Raw genomic sequence first — 21,050 nt, forward strand, 5'->3', positions numbered from 1 at the left:
TATATATTGAACATTCAATCATTTTCGTAGCACATTTCTCTCGTACCATCGCTGTAGATTGCATTCATTCACGTAGAAAGCATTGAAAATTGCGCGTCATTTGCGTAACTTTATTACAATATCTACTTGCATTGGCTTCTGCACAAGTGTCAAATAAATGATTTCCATGGCGGCTGGTTCTTATACGACATTCTTCTTAAGGCCATGCATGTTTTCATCACAACAACCATGGCCATTATCATAATTAATGCCTTATCGTGGCTGCTAAATTTCGATGTGAATATACAAATTTTGCCATGAATACAAGCAATTCTACAGCGTCAGTAGGTTGTGATGATTCTATGCGAGCAGTTACGTTACCTCTTCACCGGGTTGTCACTCTTTCTCTATCTGTGTGTATGTGTGTTTGTGTCTCTTTTCACAATTTCTCTGGATATAACCTAAGTCAATAGGGAGTGGCAGTATTCGTTTTCATTTGACAACTATTACGACATAAAATGTCGCACATTAAAGCTAAAATGCGATTAACAATGCAATCAAGAGAGGAAAATATACAATAAAAAATGTCCTAAATTGTCGATGAAAAGCTTTGAGGTGAGTCAAGTATTGCATAGTTATATACAACAAAGAGCGTGACAATAAAGCATCGGCGTTCGATTCAAATGCGGTGTAAATCTATACGTGCAAAATGAGAGAGTTGGTCTGGACTGTTTTTTTTTTGTTGTTGTTGTTGTTGAATATAATGTGTATAAATTATTTGATCCCTCGCTGACACAAACAAAAAAAAAGAAACAATATTTGTCGACTTGTTTTCTTTGATTAACATTCACAAATTGTTTGCATCGGTGAACATGAAACATATATATTTTAATATTACTAATATTATAATGATATACACTGGAAAAGGAAAGAAAAATGTGATAAGCGAAAAGAAAAGATGAATATGTGACACTTGTGACAATATGATAGATGCAACGAGCGAGAAGACACAAAATGAACTAAAATCGATGTGAACAGAAAAATTGTTTTATGATTCAATAGATTTAATTTCTTTTTCCTTTTATTTTGACACGTGCAATTCTAAATAAAAAAAAATATCATTTCGAATTTAACTCTTTTTTAGCGATACAATACATAGAATCGAGGCGAGGGGAATCATTTTGCAATCCGACACATTCCTTCGTTCGTTTCCATCGTTTTTATTCCGTCTCTTTTTTTCGATTTGTATGTTTCACTTCAAGCAATCGGTTTAAAGAGCTTCAAATGGAGGAAAAAAAAAATCCACAAAATTCAATCTCATTGTTTTCCATGCAAATATTGATAAGAAATGACACGTAACGTATCCTATCGAAATGAAGAAAAAATATAAATGTATCCTAGAAATATGGCGTAATGCTTCCAAACTGCGTTTCACATTAAACAATTTCCGACAAACTTAAGATAAATTGCTCATATTCTTTTTTTTCTTTATAAATAAAGTTAAATTTGTATCTGGGTGAGTGATGCATCGAATGAACGTATCATTGTTTATCAAATTAGAATGGAAAACAATAAAAAAAAACAATCATTTTTTTCATATTCACCTTCGGGCAGGGCAACAACAAAATTTTTGTAACAATTTTCTAGTGTTTCACTTTGAGTCCCTTTCAATTTGTGTATACAGTGTATACTATACACAAACGGCTATAGCCGCAATTGTAATTGCTGAATTTTGGAATTTCATTTCTTATTGATCGCTCTATGTTTGTGTTCATTGATTGCAAATGTCACTTGATCGAATTTTTTTACCGATACTCTCGTGTTATCTCTATCTCCTTTTCTCTCACACGGAACTGCTTAAAACCGAATAATCAGTTGGTTGTTGATGATTTTGTATATATTCTCATGATTTTTATATGTGCTCTAATGTTGCTTATAATCGGCAAGCCTTACACTCAGATTATTTAAATTTTGGTGCATGTTAATAGATGACTCAATTTCATGTTCTTTATTGTTGTTGTTGTTGTTGTGGTTTTTCTTTTTCTGTGCGAAACATACACCTCGAAATAAGGTTTTCTTTTTATTTAAAAAAACGAAAGAAAAAAAATATTTATCCGCGCGCGTGTATATTCTCGATCAATATACTGATTTGTCGGTTGTTTTTTGTTTTTTGCTTATTTGCACCCATTTATGGTTACTTCGTTCCTTTACATTTAGATATTTACCATAACTACTAAAATAATAATATTTTTCCCCGTTTCATGAACGTTATTTGTTTGTTTTTCTTTTTGTTTTCTTTAGTTCTCTCTCTTAGTGTGTGTTCCTTTTTTTTTTCTTCTCTTGAATGTGTATGAATTGTTCCGTGTTCATTAAATGCGTTTGCAATCGAATGGTTTCCTTTGTTGCTATGTCTAATGGTTTTTGTTTTTAGCTGCTGCTGCTGTTGCTGTTGATGCTGATGCTGATGCTGATGCTGCGTTTTCGCTCTGTCTGCGCTTGATTCTTGAAGTTCATATAAAATATTTGGATGTTTGTTTGTCTGTTTGGGCTGAGTGTTGCTCAATCGATTTTTATTCTTGTTGCTGGTGTGTGTGATTTTTGTTCAAAAGAAAAAGAAATACGTGATTCTGTTCAGTAGTGTGTTTATGCTTCGACCTTCTTCTTCTCCTTTTTCTTCTTCAAAAATGACGGTGTTCGAAGTCCCTTCTTCTTCTTCTTGTCTTTTTTCGGCGATCCTTCCGTAGACATATCATGCTGCAAATTAAACAAGAGCGATTAATGTTTTCATTTTTTTCTTGAATTTAAAAACTTTTTTGTTCTGCTTTCCTTGAAAAAAAATTTTTTGTTTTTTTTTTTCTTTTTTTCAGTTTTTCCTCGTTCTCTTCGTCTACTATTATGCCAAAATTCAATGCTAAATTAAATCGAACTTACCTCCTTACTGCTATGTGAAAGTGTACTGATGTGAGCATCGGAATGATCTCCGTTTTGTACGTGTTCACCTAATGACAAGAACAAAACTCGATTAGAAACGGTCGATTGCCAGTGATGAAATGGTGTGTAAAATGTAATGAGCGAGTGGTGCATAAAATAAGTTGAGTTGTGAGTGCTTTATTAATAACTATTCATTGACATCATTGCGATTGAAATGTCTATCTATTCTATCAAAGTTTTCATGTGATTTCCTGCTCCGACTAATAGCGTTAGAATGGATTTGATGCATCAATGATCAAGCAAAATGTTAATGTTTTGTATTTTCAATGCATTTTTCCTCTCATTTTTTCTTTTGCAAAACTAAGCTATGTTTGGTAAAATATGACAAAAAAATTTCTTTTTCTGAAGCAAAATAAAACTAGCGAAAAAACCAACAGCAAAAAAATCAAATTTTTTCCATCAACAAAAAAAAAGCCAAACCGTCACTTAAGAACTAACAACCAACAAGTATGAGAATGAAAAAAGGTCAAATCTAGATGAAATTTTTTTCCCTACACACTTTGTGTGTGGAAAAGTAAAAAAAAGGGACGTCATTTCTTGGAAACACAACGTTCATTTGGAGCTAGCGAAAATGCGAACAACAAGACGGTTTGCATAGTGGTCGGTGGGTGCTGTGCTCGAGTCACTTTGATCGCTCGGTGCTAATATTACGGAAATGTTTGATTCACTGCCGTTCGATTCGGCTGTTTCGTAGAAACTCTCATTGCATTGACTTGAATTGCGTGGCGTACTGCACAGACTACATTTGATTTCCGTTGGTATTTGGTCATCGTCATCATCACTTGCTGGCACCACGATTGAAACTGGATTTGAACATAAATTCACCGTGGCATTTGAACATGGATTCATCCAAGAGTTTGAGCTCGGATTCAACCAGGATTTTGAAATGTCATTGCTTCGATACATTGAGCATTCGGATTGATCGAGGAAGTGAAAATGTTTCGGATTCATCCTTTGCGTCGGGATACGGAAACCAAAATGGGAATTTGTACGATAAAATGTGAGGTCAATCACCAAATTCGACCATTTTTGCCAATACGATTCAAACGATTGAACATTCGCCGATTTTGTTACTTAAGACCAATTCAGAAAAACGCAAACCAAACGAAAGAAGAAAAAAGAAAAATAAAATGCAAATTAAAGATGGTGTTATGGTGAATGGCGAGCAAAGCAGCTTAACATTTAGAATTAATGCTTAATATATCCTCATAATGAACGTTAAACCATAGCTACAAAAATGATAAAATTTCAATATCAAAAATGAAAAATTCTACGATGATAAGCAAATGAAATGAATTCGAATGCATGAAATCGGTTGATTTAAAATCATATGAAACAAAAATGATTTTTATTTTCGTGTTTCGAATAAAGGTTTAAGCATTTTATAGTTCAAAAATGCCGATTTACCTTTACTTGTCGAAGCGTGGATTATTTCATTCTTAATAAAATCAAGTGTTGCTATTTCAAAAATAAAAACAAACATATTAAATACAATAAACACAAAATTCAAACAAAAAATGTATTGTATCGATCAAAATAGAAAAAATGGTAATCAGAACAAGAAACTGCTTTCAGAGCAAACAAAAAACAAACAGCAACAACAACAACCAAAAAACGGCATTCCAATATTTTCAGCTACGAGATGAATGCAAATAGTTCCGGATTCGTACGATGAATGTCTAACTATCTATCTAATAAGGGTATTTCGTGTCTGGTTGGAATTTCATACGAAAGTGGAATGAGCATGGAATCTGCATTTTTTTGAGAGGATAACTCACCACCACATTTACTTGTTTGACGATTCAACGACACAATGACATTACAATACGGTTTCATTTCATTGATTTGTTAGCACTGAGAACTCAACTAGCTCATCAAACAGGGTGGGAAATACATAGGGAGATCGAGTGGTGGTGGTCGTGTGTGTATTTTGGTTGAGTAGACATTTGTTGTTGTTGTATTTGTACGGCAATGTGCATCAAAAAATATTCAGAAATAGACATTTTCAATGAAAGCATTAAAGCGGCTGCATTTGCACCAAATATATACTATATCCATCGAATACTCTACTCAAAAAGGAATTCTCCAGTATCTAAAAAAATTCTAATTTTTTGTTGTCATCCTAATCTAACCCTTCACTAAGATTTGTCTACCGAAAATCGTCGATTTAGCAAGCCATTGTTGTTGGACACTAAAAGAAAAGATTTTGGTCACAAACTTACCGTCACTGAGTACAACTTCTGGTTGACTGGGTACAGGCGCTTGCGATGTTTCTATTCGATGAACTTGTGCTGTTGAAAAGTGTTTAAAAAAATCATCATTTTGAAAAGAGACAAAAGAAGAAAAAAAAAATCCAATTGAAACTGGTTATTTACCAGAGTCTCCGCCAAGTTTCGCCGGTCCGGAAATTTGTAGTGAACTCAAAGCTTCTGATTCGGAGAAGTCGGTATCGGTATCTGGGAAATTGATTGAATAATGTTTAAAGAGAATTGCAATTTGCTAATCAAAGATGGATAAAAAAAAAGTGCGCGCAGTCAATACTCACAATCACCGTGTCTTTTTCGTTCAACGGTTTTTTTGTAATCGTTTATTTCATCGTCAGTGACGCAATCGAATGGATTCTTGGCGTATGGTGCCTTGTACACGGTTGCATTATGCTGGTAGCCACGTTGAATGATACCCTTTGAGGCGGCACCCATTAAAACCACATGATCATTTGCACCGGAAGTCGTTGCATCCTTTATTCTATTTGCTTCGTCCCAGGTTACACCTTCTAAAATATGTGATTGCGGACCCGCTGATATTTTGTCGGCACGTCGATTATCTTTTATCTGTTCGTGTTTCGATTGATTTCGCAAGAAACGAAGACGAATGAAGGCAAGAAGAAAAGAAAAGAAGAAAAGAAGGAACATGTGTATAGGGTCAGCAACAATGTGTAGTACATCACGCATTGGCCACATTGGGCTCATTTATATATCATTATTATGCTACATCACTTACCAACTGTTGCAATTTTTTAAATTCTTTTGGATTCGTTCCAGCCGGCACAAATTGCAGTGGATTTTCAATGCGCACAGCATTCGAATGTGTTGGTGAACCATCAGCGACCCACTATTTGTTTGTTTGTTTCATTGTTGTTGTTGTTTTTTTTTTGCACGCGTTCCGAGCGATTGTGTGTAAGTGAGTGGCACCGAACACCGGATGTAATTTTCGTTCATTCCATCGATAGAGTTTGGGAGTTATTATGCATGCATTTGAAACGATTGTATGTGTGTGTGCGTGTGTGGGAAAGGATGAACGCCGTTGAAACAAAATAGCCCCGGACGTAATGCAACATGCAGCCAAAATCGTAGAAGTCAAACCACCACAGAGACACATACCCAACATAAGTTTGAATAAATAAAAAAAAAATGAAAAGAAAAAAGAAAATGAAGAATTCGATTAGCGACAAATTAGCATTAAATTCAATTCTTGTAAATTAGTAGTTTATTATTAATTTGTTTGGAGTCGTTTTTTTCCCTCTACTGCACAATAATCTCTCTATTTCTGTGTTATTTTAATTTGCGTACGGAATATTAATCAAATTTGTTGTCAATAATTCATGTTTTTCCTTCTATGGTTAGCTAATTGAGTATTTTTGTTAAAAGGTAACCGTTAATTTGTTAATGCGGAAACAAAAGAACATTTTGCTTTTAGAGAATAAAGAATATTTTAGAGAGAAAATTTAAACTTGATTTTTCTTTATACCAAAAAAATGTTTTTTTCGAATAAAAAGCTGTGCCTAGACCTCGATGGAAAAAAAATTGCTCACAATTGGCTGTTTCCCAACTATATTTCTCGCAATGGGATTTATTTATACGAATTGCCAAATAGAATGTTATTATTCGAAGTAGCCAAATAGAGACACCATTTGTCGCTAACAGTACTCTTATTTTCTTCTTTCCATTTGTTTTCCAAGGATGGGCTATATTGACAAATCAGCATTTACTCTCGCAAACGATACTCAAACCAAACGAGAAAAATTTCAAGGAAAAAAAAAACGATGAACAAGTCGAGTGTTTGTCAAAACATAAAGCACAAGCAAATAGAGCGGAAATGATGTGGATATAGGTAAAACAGATACAGAGGAAATAACAACTAAAAATTAGATTGAAACAAAGTGTTCTTCTCTAGGCACACACTTATTATTATTCATCGTTTCTTGTTGGTTATTTTGGTAAATAATATAGTTTATTTTAGTAAATTTTTCCTTTTGCAAAGAGTGTATATGATTTTGCTATTTATGAATTATAACGTCCAATTTGTTGTTTATTTTTGTAATCATGGAAGGCTATTTTTTCACTAGTAGGATTTCCCTTTAAATTCTCTCTTGTTTCTTTCTTTTTAAATCTTTGTCTGAAATTCATGAATTCGACTAGCACAATATAGTATGTAAATATTGATTGTTTAGATCAGTAATGTGAATCAATTGTATGGCATTTCGATAGGAAGTTTATGCGCGATTTTTATTTCTTTTTATTCTCTTGCTTTCTTTGTCTAACTATGCGAAAAATTTTTTTAGAAACTCTTCTCTTCTTATGGAATAAATTAGCACACAAATTGGAATTAATCTTGGCAAAAAGCGTTTCATCATCATTGCTTGGTAAGCGATATATCCAATTGGTTGATTTAAAAAAAAAATATTAAAAAATAGTTCATTGAAAATGGTTTTTACGTTTTTTTTTTCTTTCAAATTTTTTTCCTTTCAAATAAGCATTTTTCAAGTATGACATTTTCCTATTCAGAGTTAGCATTCTTCTAAGACAAAATAACAGAAATTCGCTCCCATAATATTATTCGAACTCATTTTCATCGGAATGTTCTCAATAAAATTGTCTTTTTCCTGTTTGATTACGTTTTTTTCCCTTTGGGGTTTTCTTTCCTTGCAAATGTGTTTAATATCATTAAATAAAGAAGCATTTTGATATTGTTGTTATGTGAATAATAAATTTTTAGTAACATTTAGCTACGAATAAGCATTTAACATAGATTTCATTTTTTTGTTTTTGTAGGTATATGTGTGTGACGATAAAAGCGTCCACTAGATGCCTTCAAAAGGGCAGTGACACGATTTCTATTTGGTGGTTTTTCTTTATTCATTTTACTTCTGCTTTTGATTCGAATTAATGTTCGATTTTGCGCGTTTTTTTTTGCGGTTAGATTTTTAGGCATTTTCAAATTTTATGATTTCTACCTTGGTAATTTTCTTGGGATCCATTGTGCCAGTTTCTAACACCTCAACCTTTTGATAGACATTTGGTGAGTTGAGCCATCTCGATCGATCGCCACCTTTGCGCAAATCCGATTTCTTCCAAATGCTACACATCAGACGAGAGAGAGATAAATCAGTGATTTGGTTACATGGTCAACGAATTATTGCATTCAAATTACCCTTGTCGATAAAGTTCCTCCTCTTCAAGTAAATATCCGAGCGAAGACACGGCCGGTGGCACTTCAACATCATTCTTCGGTTTCGGTAGTTCGGATTTTACTAATGGATTGCGATAAATGTACCCGGTGCGGAAGCCAGCATTGTCCAGCATACGCATTAGAGCTTCGAATTCAGCACTGCCAACACGCCATTTTGGAGCCTATCACACAGTCAAACATACGAATTTGTATCAATTTGTTTTTAATTTCAGTTCAATCTCTTTCAATTTTATTTCAATGAATTTATTCAAAAGTTTTTGCAGTGATTTTTCTACGAATATTCATTACTTTTGCCACTCATTATTCAATGAACGAAAATGAATTAAATTTCACATTTTATTTTGGACATTAGATGCATAGAACAATACCTGTGATCGTGGTCCATCCTTGTTGCTGTCGGTTTGATCTTGCTTATGTGCTTGTTTCAATTCATAGCCTTCCGGTGGGCGTCGTGAAGTATCGTAGATGGCTTTACGAGCTTCTTCTGGAATCAAATTCAAGTTGTCCAATCCAACGGGCAGTAGTTTGAGTTGTGTTTCACATGCCTGAATAAAAATGAATCAAAAATAGTTTAAATTAGACTTTTTTTTTCAATCAAGTCTGTTATAAATGTTGAAACGTGTTTTCTCTCTCTTCAAAATGAAGGTAACAAAACCAAGAATTGTTGAACCGAACGTTCGATTGTTTAATCGAACCGAAAATAACTGATCGATTCAAATTGAATTACCTGAACTATATGGTATGCCGAATAGAATGCTTCTTCAATAGTTTCGCCACAGCATAAAGCACCATGATTCGTAAGTAGCAACACTTTTGAAATCGGTCCCAAGCTACGAATGAGCTTCTCCTTTTCTTCGGGTTCGCTCAAACCGCCGGTATAAGTGTGCAGTGCAACTTCACCGAGAACGGCTGCATCATTGGTCAATGGCAATAGGCCGAGTTTGAGTGATGAGACGGCAACAACTGGATTGCAGCCAATATAAATAGCACAACGAATGTCTGGTCGTGCAGCGTGTACGGCCGAGTGTAACAAGTAGTCTATTTGGGATGAAGCAACAATTGAGTAATAAATAACAATGAAGACATACCATAGCAATATACACTAATAAAATACAAAAATCAATTGAAAACCTACGTCTCAAGTTGATTCCAAAGTTGGTGGTGCCTTGTTCCACAACATTGCCCTGCATATCAGCTTTGTTCAAAGATGAGGCAGTCACTTCGTGGTACATCAATCCGAATGGATTGACTAAAAACAGTTCTTGATCGGCATTCAAGCGAGCTGTAACTTGGGCGCCCAATCCCTGTGTCCACCCATACAAATCGAGTAAACGAAATGTGGCGGCCAATTTGCAACGAAGAATCTTTTCACCCTTTGCATAGCCCATCGATTCAACGCCACGGATATCATTTACGGGTAGAACGCAATTCGAATTCTTGAATAGGCTGCCAACGCGTGCAGCTGGAACGCCAACCATTTCGGAAATCTGTTGCAATATTCCCGATGTTCCTTCGCGACCATGATTATCGACAATGCGCTCGAGTTCTTCACGAAACAGACGTGATGACATAATCGCTTCTACACGTTTACGTCGATCCATCTCCCGCATATCCTGTGAACGAAGAAAAGTAGAAAAACAATCGAATATAAAATAAAGTTTGCCGCATAACAGATTTCAATAGATAAACAGTGCTTCTACTCACCGCTTCGATATCGGCTGGTCGAACTTTGTTGCTTTCATCTTCTGCGATCGTTTCGATGCCATTCGTTTGAGGTTGCTGTTCGACTTCAGTCATTTTATTGTAATTAATGTGTTAAAAGAGAGAATGTAAATCGTTTTGCTCGAATTTTCGGGACGATCTGCAAATGGAAAACAAAAGAGAAATGTTTAGATCATTCGTTTGGATGGAATAGTGTTAATAATTCTAAAGTAAATCATCTAGAGTAAATTGAAATGGTGTAGGCAGAGATAATTTGCAGTTCTTGTTGTGCAAATCCAGCAAATCTAGAGATTTTAATCCCATTTTTTCCACTATTTTGCGAACCAAGAGTGTCTATTCAACCGATCAACTTCATCCGGTCGCAGCTATTTCATAAATCGATAACACGGCGACACATAAACTTCAATGCGTTAATACCAAGTCATTAAGTTATATTTTATTTTTAGTTGCGATGATGTGTCATTTCGCAGAGAATGCATCGTCTCTGTTTGTTTGTTTTTCTCCTCCTTTCGATTTTTTTTCTGTCTCGTTGTGCTTGACCATTACTTGTTTCGTTCGGAGCCAATGATGCATCGAATGAATTTTAATACGCCTCGTCTTCTCGTATATGTATTTGCAGTCACGATGCTACCAAATCGATTTGAAACTGACGCAAGATATAAAAAAAAACACCCAAATGGATTACTCGTTTCCTTCTTACATCTCATACTATGGGCTACTATATGCTACTGCACACAATACGAATGCATCGCCTTGTCTTGCAAAATGGATCTTTTAAATGCCTGAGCATAACGATTGTGTCTCATTGTCTATCTCTTTCTGGGCTGGTCATCAGTAAATTAATAAAAGTGACTTCATTAACAGACAGCAAAATGGAATCACTTTTTATTCGAGCGAATGGAATAGTTTCTTTTTATTCAATAAAAATGAGCTCATATGTCACTTGATGCTGATCGAGCTTTGATTTTGATCGAGTTCCATGCGCAAATGCTGTTTGGCATTCGATAACTATGCAACGATTCAAACTTTTGCCCATCAATCGCACAAATCATTTTTATTTCTGTCAAAATTCTGTGCTGCAATAGCGACAAATTGATAAATTTGCAAAAATAAATGAGAACTAAGTGAAATACGGAATGAACGAGTCAATATTTTATTACGTATGGATTCGTCTCCGATTTGGTTAAAAGTGAAAAAAAGTGGATTTCTTGAATATGGACTTGTTTGTTTTCCTCTGTCTTGTTTCGGTGTTGTTGTTACGTTTTTCTTCTATCTAGCAACGCATTCGTTGTACGTAATACACACGGCCATTGAACTATGTATGTGGCAGAGCCCCGATATGGCCAAACCGAGCGCGAACGATATTTTGCAATGATGCATAGCGAATGACAATTTATAAGCTCGGTGATACTGTGTGCAAAATGTATATAAATCGTTTAATTCCACTTATTGGTGTTTATTATCTTGATCGTCAATTTGTGGTCGGTTTCATTTGCCACGAGGAGAAAAAACCCAACAATAATATTCGAACAAAAAAAAAGAGCACACAAAATCGTTTTATATTTCAAATCACATTGTTTTGCATTAAACAGCAGCAGCTCCCATCAATAATGCATTTGTGCCGTGATTAAGTAACACGCACACAACAACAGCAGCCACCAATAGCCGTCACAGCAATATCGTTTCAATGATCGGCGCGCATTCACACAACTATACACACAATAGACGAAAATAAACAGTCGCATTCACGAATGGACGGAGCTGTTATCGATGCCATTCAGTCGAACACACCCGGCATTCTTCTCTCATACACATACATATATTTTAATTACAGATCTAAAATTACATTCACAGTCTGTCAACTAAATACAATACGATTGCAAGGTCTTGTGTTACAACAAATTATTCAATGGACGGCGTCGTTCTGTTCGATTCACACACACACACACACACACACACAGAGAGAGAGAGAGAGAGAGAGAGAGACAGAACCGACCGAAAAATGACTACTTGAATTTTAAGAATTTTTCAAAAATTAACCGTTTGGTTTTTCTCTCAAGTACTTTGGCAGAGCGACGTTTACTACGAGAAACGAAATGAGACAAAACACTTTGAAACACTTTTCGACGCCGTTTGTCATTAAAGTGGTTTCAGATCTTGAACTTCATTTTACTCATGTCTCTTGTACATGATTCAAGACGTGCGGCGATTCGACGACAACGATTTTACGATTTTGTGCGTAATCGATACCGGTATCGTCCATTATCAGCATTGAAACAGATACGTTCAGTTTATGAACACCATTTCAAGCTGACTTGTGTGTAGCAAGTGCATACTGAGATTCTCCAAGAATAAAATGATATTTTTCACACAACCTATTGGAATTATCGATATAAAATGAAAAGAAATGGATTGATAGGAAGCGATTAGGTTTCAAGTGTTTTGCTTTCTCAACAGTAGAGTTTAACGCAGCCCAAGGCTCAAGTTCAGATTGTGCGCGGCGCGCGTCGTTTTTTTCAACCAACGAAGTTACCGGCTCTTTGAGTGTGGGCGTCGTCTTATCAATATTATTAACTAGCAAATCGACCGATGGTAAAATTATAAACATAGCATATAAACCTTAAGGTATGCCCATTAGATGAAAACGAATGTGTCATGCACTGTGAAAAAGCAGCAGTGGCCACATTTCAAAGGGGCTAATACTCTTGGTCAAATGGATCGCAACACACACACACACACACACACACACACACACACACACACACACCGATCGTACTACACTGGATGATGACTTTATGTAATCGATAATGTAGCGGCCATAGTAGAATTCATAAGTCAACGGCTTGAGCAGAGAGAGAGAGAGAGAGAGAGAGAGAGAGAGAGAGAGAGAGCGGAGGCGGGACAGCAGCAGCATATTAACCGTTACAAAAATGAAATAATAACCCAGTTATGGATAATTGATTGAACGGTTATTGTCTACTTGTACAAATATTTGCGTATGTTCAATATATATATATATATATATCTCACGCGCGCATTCTTCTCTCTCTCTCTCTCTCTCTTGCACATCCAATCTCTACATTGATTACGCTCTTCATTTCCATAACGCATTTCGATTAGCATATTTGTCTGCAGTGTAGCGTGTACACGATGCTACGTAACAACAAAAGCTATTGCACCGCGTCAATGATTTTTACTTGATTTGCTGCTGCCGGTGCTGGTGCTGCTGTGTAAATTGTACAACGGCACACACGTCATGTATCAGAATGCAAACGATACACGACGGTGAGATGAAAACAAACTCGCTTTGTATCAAATCATATTTATATACACGGGCCAAAAACGTTGAAATCGCCAATAACATGTTATTATGGCATTAAGACGTGTTGAACTGACGAGTTTTTTTCCCCTTTCTTCTTTCGTTCCTTTTCTCTTGCTCTTTTGCTCTCTCGCATCCTCTCTCCCGCCTGCTCGCACACTTGGCTTTAACAAAAATTATTATTACTCTGACACATAATCATCATGCTCATTAGTGCAAACGTAGCGTAGTTTTATTATCGTCTCCCCTTTTTTCGCTGCTTTCGGCGCAGAATTTGCTGCCATGTGCAATCAGCCGGGATTGCAATGCATCAGCACGTATTTTACTAGAATCGATCATGATTATTAGAACATTGTTTCATTTTTCTCCATTCAAACGTGAGTAAAGATGTGCTTGGTCAATCGTTTTTTCTCCCTTCTCTACTAACTACTGCTGCTGTTGCTGCTGCTGCTGTTGCTGCTTCTCTCTTCAATTTATTAATAATCCAGCGTTCGCCAATTGACATTTCAACTCAACTCAATTCAGAATAAGATGTTTTGTTTTTGCATTCGCGCAAGAACAAAAAAAAACACACTTTAAATAAGCTGTCAGAATAGTGCATCGTTCATTTTGAGTAATAATTTTTTTTTTGGTTCAATGTGAATCCAATTGATTTGATACGATCATTTTTACTATTTAATTAAATTGCTAACCATGGTGATTGACGTATTGCATTTGAAATTCATTTGCATTGCAGACCGTGTTTTATGTCTATGTTTCATTCATTCGTTCGTTCATTTTTTTTTAGTTTGCAGGTTTAGTTTCATCGTAGCAAATCGAGGATGTGTTTTCGATACGAGAGATTATTCTCACTCTCGTGTGTGCGCTGAATGGAAACCCGATTTCAGTTACTGATGTCACTCTGTGTTAATTAGATTGAAACTGGAACAGAACTAATGGATACATGATTTAATCACATGCATTGCACATTTTCAGCTGTCCGTCTCATGGACATCATGCCGAACATAAGTTCACACACACAGACACACACACACACACACTGTGTGTGCCATGTCTTGTTACGGCAGCGTAGCTAGAGAAAGAGAAAAATATGCAAAGCCAAAGATGATTGGCTCGTGGCAACATCATGCAAAATCATGCACAGCACAGACTCAGCAACGCCATCGGCACCGACTCGATAATTGTTCATTACGTAGCCTATCATTACCGCTAATTTAAATGCTTTCAATATGGCTCTTTGCTTTGGTGTGGACTGTGCGTATGTGCAATCCAAAACGGTCTGAATGAACGGGCCAAACGATGTGCTGAACAACGTGGAAAGTGGTTTGAAGAATGCCAAAAAAAGCCACAATTTTCAATGGTGAACGTGATCAGCAGATTTAATTCATTTATTATTGTACAATTTCATGCGTCACCAATCAAGAAAAAGAACCTTAAAACCGTTTCTTTTCATTTTTTGACCATTGAATTATGCGTTGAAATCGATTTGGACGAAAACCATTTTTTTTTCCAAATCCATGGTTTACGTGACACTCAATCAATTCAACTTCCTCCATTCATATCGTATGTATGTCAATTTGGTGAGTGTGTGTATGTTGGTATATTTCATTAGCAAATTTCCGTAAATCATAAAGCATAACCAAATTTGGTGGATTTTCATCGAGTTCGTGCCTCTGTCGACCGGAATGTATGTATAAATTAGAGACACCGGTCGCATGGGCCCATTCAATCATATCTGAATTTCAACCTTTTTTTTTTCTCTTGTTGATTCAATTTTTTTTCGTTGTCTCTTTTTTGTTCCACGTCATTTTTGTATGACTTTTTTCTTTTTCTTCTGTTAGCCACAACCCAAATCGCGTCACTCTCAGAGTCGCGCACAGTTAGCTGGATCTCGACAGAGCTACACCTTAACAGCATGTTTTAAAATTGTTATTAATGAGAAAAATACATGAACGTATTCCGATTGCGGTTAAAAACGAATGTCACATACTTAGACAGAAGAAAAACCGAACTGGTGGTCGATTGCAGTATGTGTGTGTGTGTGTGTGTGTGTGTGCCAGAATATGGTTTTCCTTTCGTTTGTTGCTTGTAAATCGGTTAATTACAAAAAGAATGCGACAAACCTGTTCAAAATATGGTCAAATAACGTTCATTGTGTGCATATGCAATTCTTGGATAATATTTTAGCCCAAATCAAACACACCATTTAAATGAATTCCCATTCAATTGGTTAAGTCAATGTAGATAAAGTTCAAGACGTTTAGTAAACAACTGAACGACGTGACGAAATATTTGAAAGAAAACAACAATAACAACAACAATCGAAATTACGAACACGCATTGAAATTCCATTGAAAGAAATATTCAAATGTGAACGAACAAGAAAAATGAATACAACACAAGTCGATAAACATAAACAGAATGGATTGTACACAAGCGAGATCGATGAGAGCAAGATGTCGAATCGTCATTGTCAGTTGGGTCTCTGTCTCTGTCACTATCTGTGTATATTTTCAAACATGTATACCCGGCAAAAAAGAAACTGTAGAATGTTGATGATTCGTACGGGCGTTAACACTACCGAATTCGCTTTCAGTGCATGACTGTATTCCATCGGCAAAAATAGAAGCACAAATAGCAAAAAGAAGAAGAACTCGTTCGAACGGTGTTTTTTTCTCTCTCTATCTCTCTCCGTGTATCGTCGAAATACATTTATAATTTAATTGACCTTTCGATGACATCACATCGAATATTTGCTGCTCATATCATCACCATGATAATGTTGTGGTAACAAATTTCATCTAGTGCCAATTATCTATTCACCGTTTATATGCTTTTCTCATGCAACAAATATTCGATATATTTGCACGTTTCGACAAAATTTTACATACAAAAATCATCCGAACACAGCATTGCCACTTCAACATGTGTTTGAATTCAGTTTTATGAATGTGTGACATTCATTGCTGAGCAAATATTTGCTGTCAAATGTGAATCGGTTTGAGTTAAAACTATTTGAATGTCGGAACTGTCGCTACTATTCCAATTTGATGCCGTCGAATTAACATCGCCGCCGCCCGCAGCATTCAGACAAATTAGTCTGCTAATCGATTTCAACCAACCGAAAAGAAAAAAAAAACATTTCATTGACAGGCGATAACGCTAGAAATTTAGATTTCATTTTATTTATTACGAAAAATGAAAACCGTCAACTATTATAAATCGTCGTTGCTATACGATTATGAAGGTCGATCCAAAGAACTATTCCATTTGATTTGGGTTTTGAACAAACCAAAAAAAAAACTGTCCTAATAATTTGCCATTTGTTCCATTAACACATTTTAATGCTGATGAAACTGTAGCAATCGTGCAGTTCTTATTTTGTTCAAAACGCTTTCTACGAATTAAGCGAGGAATTTGTTTTATTCCGCGTTGAAAAAATATGAACAACAACAAGACGAACACAACCGAAGAAAAAAACAATTTAAATCGGATACAAACATTTTAAAATTAACACACTGGAATTAAAGAAGAATGAACAAAATGAAAAAAAAAATGGTGAACCTATTTTTATATGCCATTGGATGCATACTGATGTGAGGAACGCGCGAGCGCGCACGCATCGCTGCTGCTGCGACACACAAATATCATTTTGTTCAGCATCTTTTTATGCAACGGCCGCGTTTGCCGGCATGCATTTAAATAACATGATCGCATGAACGAGAGCGACGACAGCGGCGGCGACTGCAGCGATGACGGCAAAAATAAAGCCGTGATCGAGACACGCCAAAGAAATCAGAAACCAAATGCGTCTTTTTTTTTTGTTTCTATTGTTAGAGATACAGAAATATTCCAAACAGAATATCAATCATGCAGAGTGGCCGAAAACAAAATTTTAATTGAAAATAAACACACTGTGAAAAAGAGCGAACGAAAAAAAGATCAAATCAATGCTGAGAGTTGTGCTTCTTGTCTCTAGCTAAATGTGTTTGTGTTTGGCGACAATGACTAACAGCCACACCAACAGTCGCATATTGGGCTACATTGGCTACTAGGTGTAAATATTCGACTCAATGCATGTAACAGTCTTTGGTTTTTCTTCGTTCTTTCGCCATATAGCCATAGAACTATTGCTGACCACATATTCTTGAGTCATAGCGATTCGTTGTGACCGCTTTCGGTTACTTTGATTTTTATGGAAATATGATTCTTTTGGATCGAAAAATAATTTCAACTTCCTTTTATAGCCTTCGGACGCAACACATTGACTTAAACTTTCTTCAATTATTTTTTTCCCTCTTTTCAAGAAACATTTTTCTGAAGTTCAGAAGGTTAAACACGTTGAAGCAAAACACTTTTATTTGATTTCCAAAGTTACACACATCTCCAAAAGAAGAAGAAGAAGAAGAAAAAAGCAGAATAGAACCGTAGAAATGTAGAGCATACAAAAATAAGAGCTGTAGCTGAGTGCATTTTGTTTTCATTCTTAGAGTTACTTTCTTTCGTGCATATAATTCTGTGCTCCCGAAATGTGCGCGACTTGTGTTTTTCGTTCATCCAGCGCTGTAAGTTGTTTGTTTTTACGTTATGCAGTCAATGTTAATTCATTTTCTCTGTTGTTACGCTTCTTTCTCGCTGTTGTTACGCTCCTTTCTCTCTATCTCCCTCTCGGTCTTTCTTTCTTTCTCTAGTCTCATTCGACGCTTCAATAGCTTGGCCGCTTGAAAAACCATTTTTTTCTTCTATATAATTTATTTATAAATTGAACGTGAATTTGGATCGTTGAGCGTGTAGCTAACGGGAAGAAGAAAAATATCGGGAGAATTGTTGCGTGCGCGATACGATATGAAGCACATACGAATTTCGGAATGGAAAACACATGGGAATGATTAGGAACATGGATACATTATTTTGGAAAATGCATTTCACATGCGAAGTGAGAGCATTTTTTGGATTTCGTAATTTGAAAGTGAACTTCTACCATTCCTTTTTTGTCTCTTATTCATATTCCTTGACTGTATTAGCAAATTTATCTATTGCATCTTATCGAGTGTGTTCAATGTGACACGAACCACCACCACCACCACCACCACCACCAACAAGAACAACAACAACAACAAACAGTTTGACACACACATACAGACACGGAGAAGGAGTAAGAGAGAGACATAAAGGGAGACTGAGATAGAGTAAGAAAAAACAGTGAGGAAGAAAATCGTATTGGAAATGTCAGACGAATCGACCGTATAAAAATAGACGATCATAAATTGATAATATGTAAGTGAAGAGTGAAAATGAGTTGAAAATGGAAATTGGAGAAAAATCGAACGAAGACGATGAAGAAGTTGTTGGTGCCGTGTCCGATCGGAGAGAAAAACAGCTGAAATAAAATATGTATGATTCCGTATATTTGTGATGTGAGTGAGAACGAGGGAAACTATTGGGTTTTGTGTAAGCCGCACCGCAGCACAACACAGCGCATGACATCACACGCACTCTCTGTGTATTTTTATTCGTTCTGCTTTTTTTTCCCTATACATTCGAGCAGCACAGCAACAACACTTCGTATAAGAGTTTGCAGGTACTGCGTTTTGTTGTTGTGTTATTGTTGCTGTTCATTGTTATATCCCATTCTCATCGATAACTAGCATTGGTAGAAAACATACACAATAGTTTTTAAGAATAAAATTGGTTGCGTTCATTTTCTCTCTCTCTCCCTCTGGTTGTTTGTCCTTGTCTAAAATGCCTATTCTTTGGCTATGTGTCCAGTGACATATAACTTGCTCTCTGTCTTTCGCTTTAAACCGATCGCGTTACTATTTTTTTTTTCTATTCTTATATTCATTTTAGGCTACTACGTTTTTGTTTTCGTTCACTCGGAAATATTCAATTGAAACATTTTTGAATAATTGTCTATTAAGCGTTTGTTATTTTTTTTTTATGATTCTATTTTGTGGCTGTGTGTATGTATTTGGTTGTGTTTTTGTTCTCTCTGTTCGCGCAAGAGTGGCGTGAACGGTTTTGAAAACGAGCAAATATGTTGAATACAGTTTCAACACATAATAATAACGAGTTGAATGGAATTATTTTGAGATTGAGTTGAAAATATTTTCACATTGGGTGTTGATCTCGAAAGGTCCCCCTCGATATTAATTGTTATGATTAAAATGATTCGAATAGTTTTTGTGTGTAGACGCCCTGGATGCTTTCACCGAAATATGCTCGGTGCGTGCAACTGTGTACGGTGTGCCAGAAGAGTCAGTTCGTTCACCGGAAGCCAAGAATGAAATCGTTGCGAAGGTTATTTGTAGGTTATGAACATTTCTTTGCACCTCAAACATGACACTATCAACGAAATAAAATCGCTCTCCGTAGTTCATTCCGCGGAGTCGGAAGTGTTTTCGATGACCTTTTACATTCGGAATGGTTGGCTCTGTGTGGAGTGGCATTGAGCTGCCACAAAGGAAAAACAACAAGAAGAAGCGAAAAAAACCGACCGAATATGGTGAAGGTAAAAATCGAATCAGTTAAAGAGCTACACAGCTTATGCCGATGCTATAGCATTTCGTAAACATAATCTGACTCGACTCGATGTGTAACAAACTGGCACAATTTCATGCGTTTAACGTGTATTAAAATTGCTCGCGACCCAAATGAAAACATTTATTCCGTTCTCAAAGTGTTTTGAACCTCAAGCAATGCAAAGCTAGCACCACAATTACCACTACAAGCGTCAACTTGATTTCATAAGCTTTCACCATTTCACAAATACATTGATGAATTATTATGGGCGGCTGTCTGTATGTGTGTGTGTGTGTGTGTGTGTGTGTTTTACGATCATTTCAACTTTGACAGATTCGTCGATAGGCACTGAAGTTTTATGGAGTTGTTGGTAATAAAATGACATCAGTGTAAGCAATATAAATTCAATCGACATCGTAGTTTCATCGCGTCTGCACTTGCATAAAAGTCGCATTTCATTCCGGAACTTCCCAAAAGTCAATCATCATCGTGGTAGTCGCCGCCGTCGTCGTAGTCGTGGTGCCACAATGACGGCATACTTTAGCGCAAATACTGAGGGGTGGTTGCATACGACATTCTTTTATTATTCCATAAACACGCGAACGAGTGAATAGTGAAATCTGGAGCAAAAGGAAATGCTTTATAAATTTTGTAAAACATTTCTTTTCGACTTAAAACGACTCACAACTTCTTTTTTTTTCCACCGCATAATGAATCAAATTGTCCGGTTTTGTGCGATTTTTGGTTTCTTCAATCGTGCTGAATGCACTCTTCAAATCCAAATATTCATTAGATTCACTTGATTTTCGTCGAGAGATATTCTGTTTCATTTTCATAGCATGTCATGCAAATCAATACGAGAAGAAAAAGAAAATTAAAGGCCATGCTTCTTCGTGATGTCTGTGTTTATCGAGTTCAATCGAATTAGCCACTGAGTAAACAACGAATGGTGAGCGGCAAACAGAAGTGCGCACAGCATGGCGCATATCAGCGATATGATATATATTACACAAGTCGAGCGAAAATGTTGAGCTCACACCATGAAACG

General features: G+C 36.1%; 1 protein-coding gene across 7 annotated transcripts in view; it reads right to left on the reverse strand.

The window, feature by feature from the left end:
- Nucleotides 1-836: 836 nt before the first annotated feature.
- Nucleotides 837-21,050, reverse strand: part of LOC129576728 (protein hu-li tai shao) — a 29,493-nt gene continuing 9,279 nt past the window's right edge. For 3 of the 7 annotated variants that reach the window (XM_055462252.1, XM_055462250.1, XM_055462251.1), the window contains exons 3-14: nucleotides 10,144-10,300; nucleotides 9,575-10,052; nucleotides 9,167-9,477; nucleotides 8,808-8,984; nucleotides 8,401-8,600; nucleotides 8,204-8,327; nucleotides 5,971-6,081; nucleotides 5,516-5,801; nucleotides 5,346-5,426; nucleotides 5,193-5,261; nucleotides 2,911-2,978; nucleotides 837-2,733 (exon numbers count right to left, since the gene is read on the reverse strand). In XM_055462252.1, coding sequence (XP_055318227.1) covers nucleotides 2,623-2,733; nucleotides 2,911-2,978; nucleotides 5,193-5,261; nucleotides 5,346-5,426; nucleotides 5,516-5,801; nucleotides 5,971-6,081; nucleotides 8,204-8,327; nucleotides 8,401-8,600; nucleotides 8,808-8,984; nucleotides 9,167-9,477; nucleotides 9,575-10,052; nucleotides 10,144-10,236 — 2,109 coding nt within the window. In that variant the 5' untranslated portion in view covers nucleotides 10,237-10,300 and the 3' untranslated portion in view covers nucleotides 837-2,622. Of the gene's footprint in view, nucleotides 2,734-2,910; nucleotides 2,979-4,377; nucleotides 4,429-5,192; nucleotides 5,262-5,345; nucleotides 5,427-5,515; nucleotides 5,802-5,970; nucleotides 6,082-8,203; nucleotides 8,328-8,400; nucleotides 8,601-8,807; nucleotides 8,985-9,166; nucleotides 9,478-9,574; nucleotides 10,053-10,143; nucleotides 10,301-12,201; nucleotides 12,378-21,050 lie in introns of those variants that run through there. The other 4 variants (XM_055462248.1, XM_055462245.1, XM_055462247.1 and 1 more) reach the window with 3 other exon arrangements.

This window comes from Sitodiplosis mosellana, unplaced genomic scaffold (genome assembly GCF_009176505.1).
Source record: "Sitodiplosis mosellana isolate CC-2019 unplaced genomic scaffold, AAFC_SMos_1.0 Smas_scaffold_6191, whole genome shotgun sequence".
In the NCBI taxonomy this organism is placed as follows: domain Eukaryota; kingdom Metazoa; phylum Arthropoda; class Insecta; order Diptera; family Cecidomyiidae; genus Sitodiplosis; species Sitodiplosis mosellana.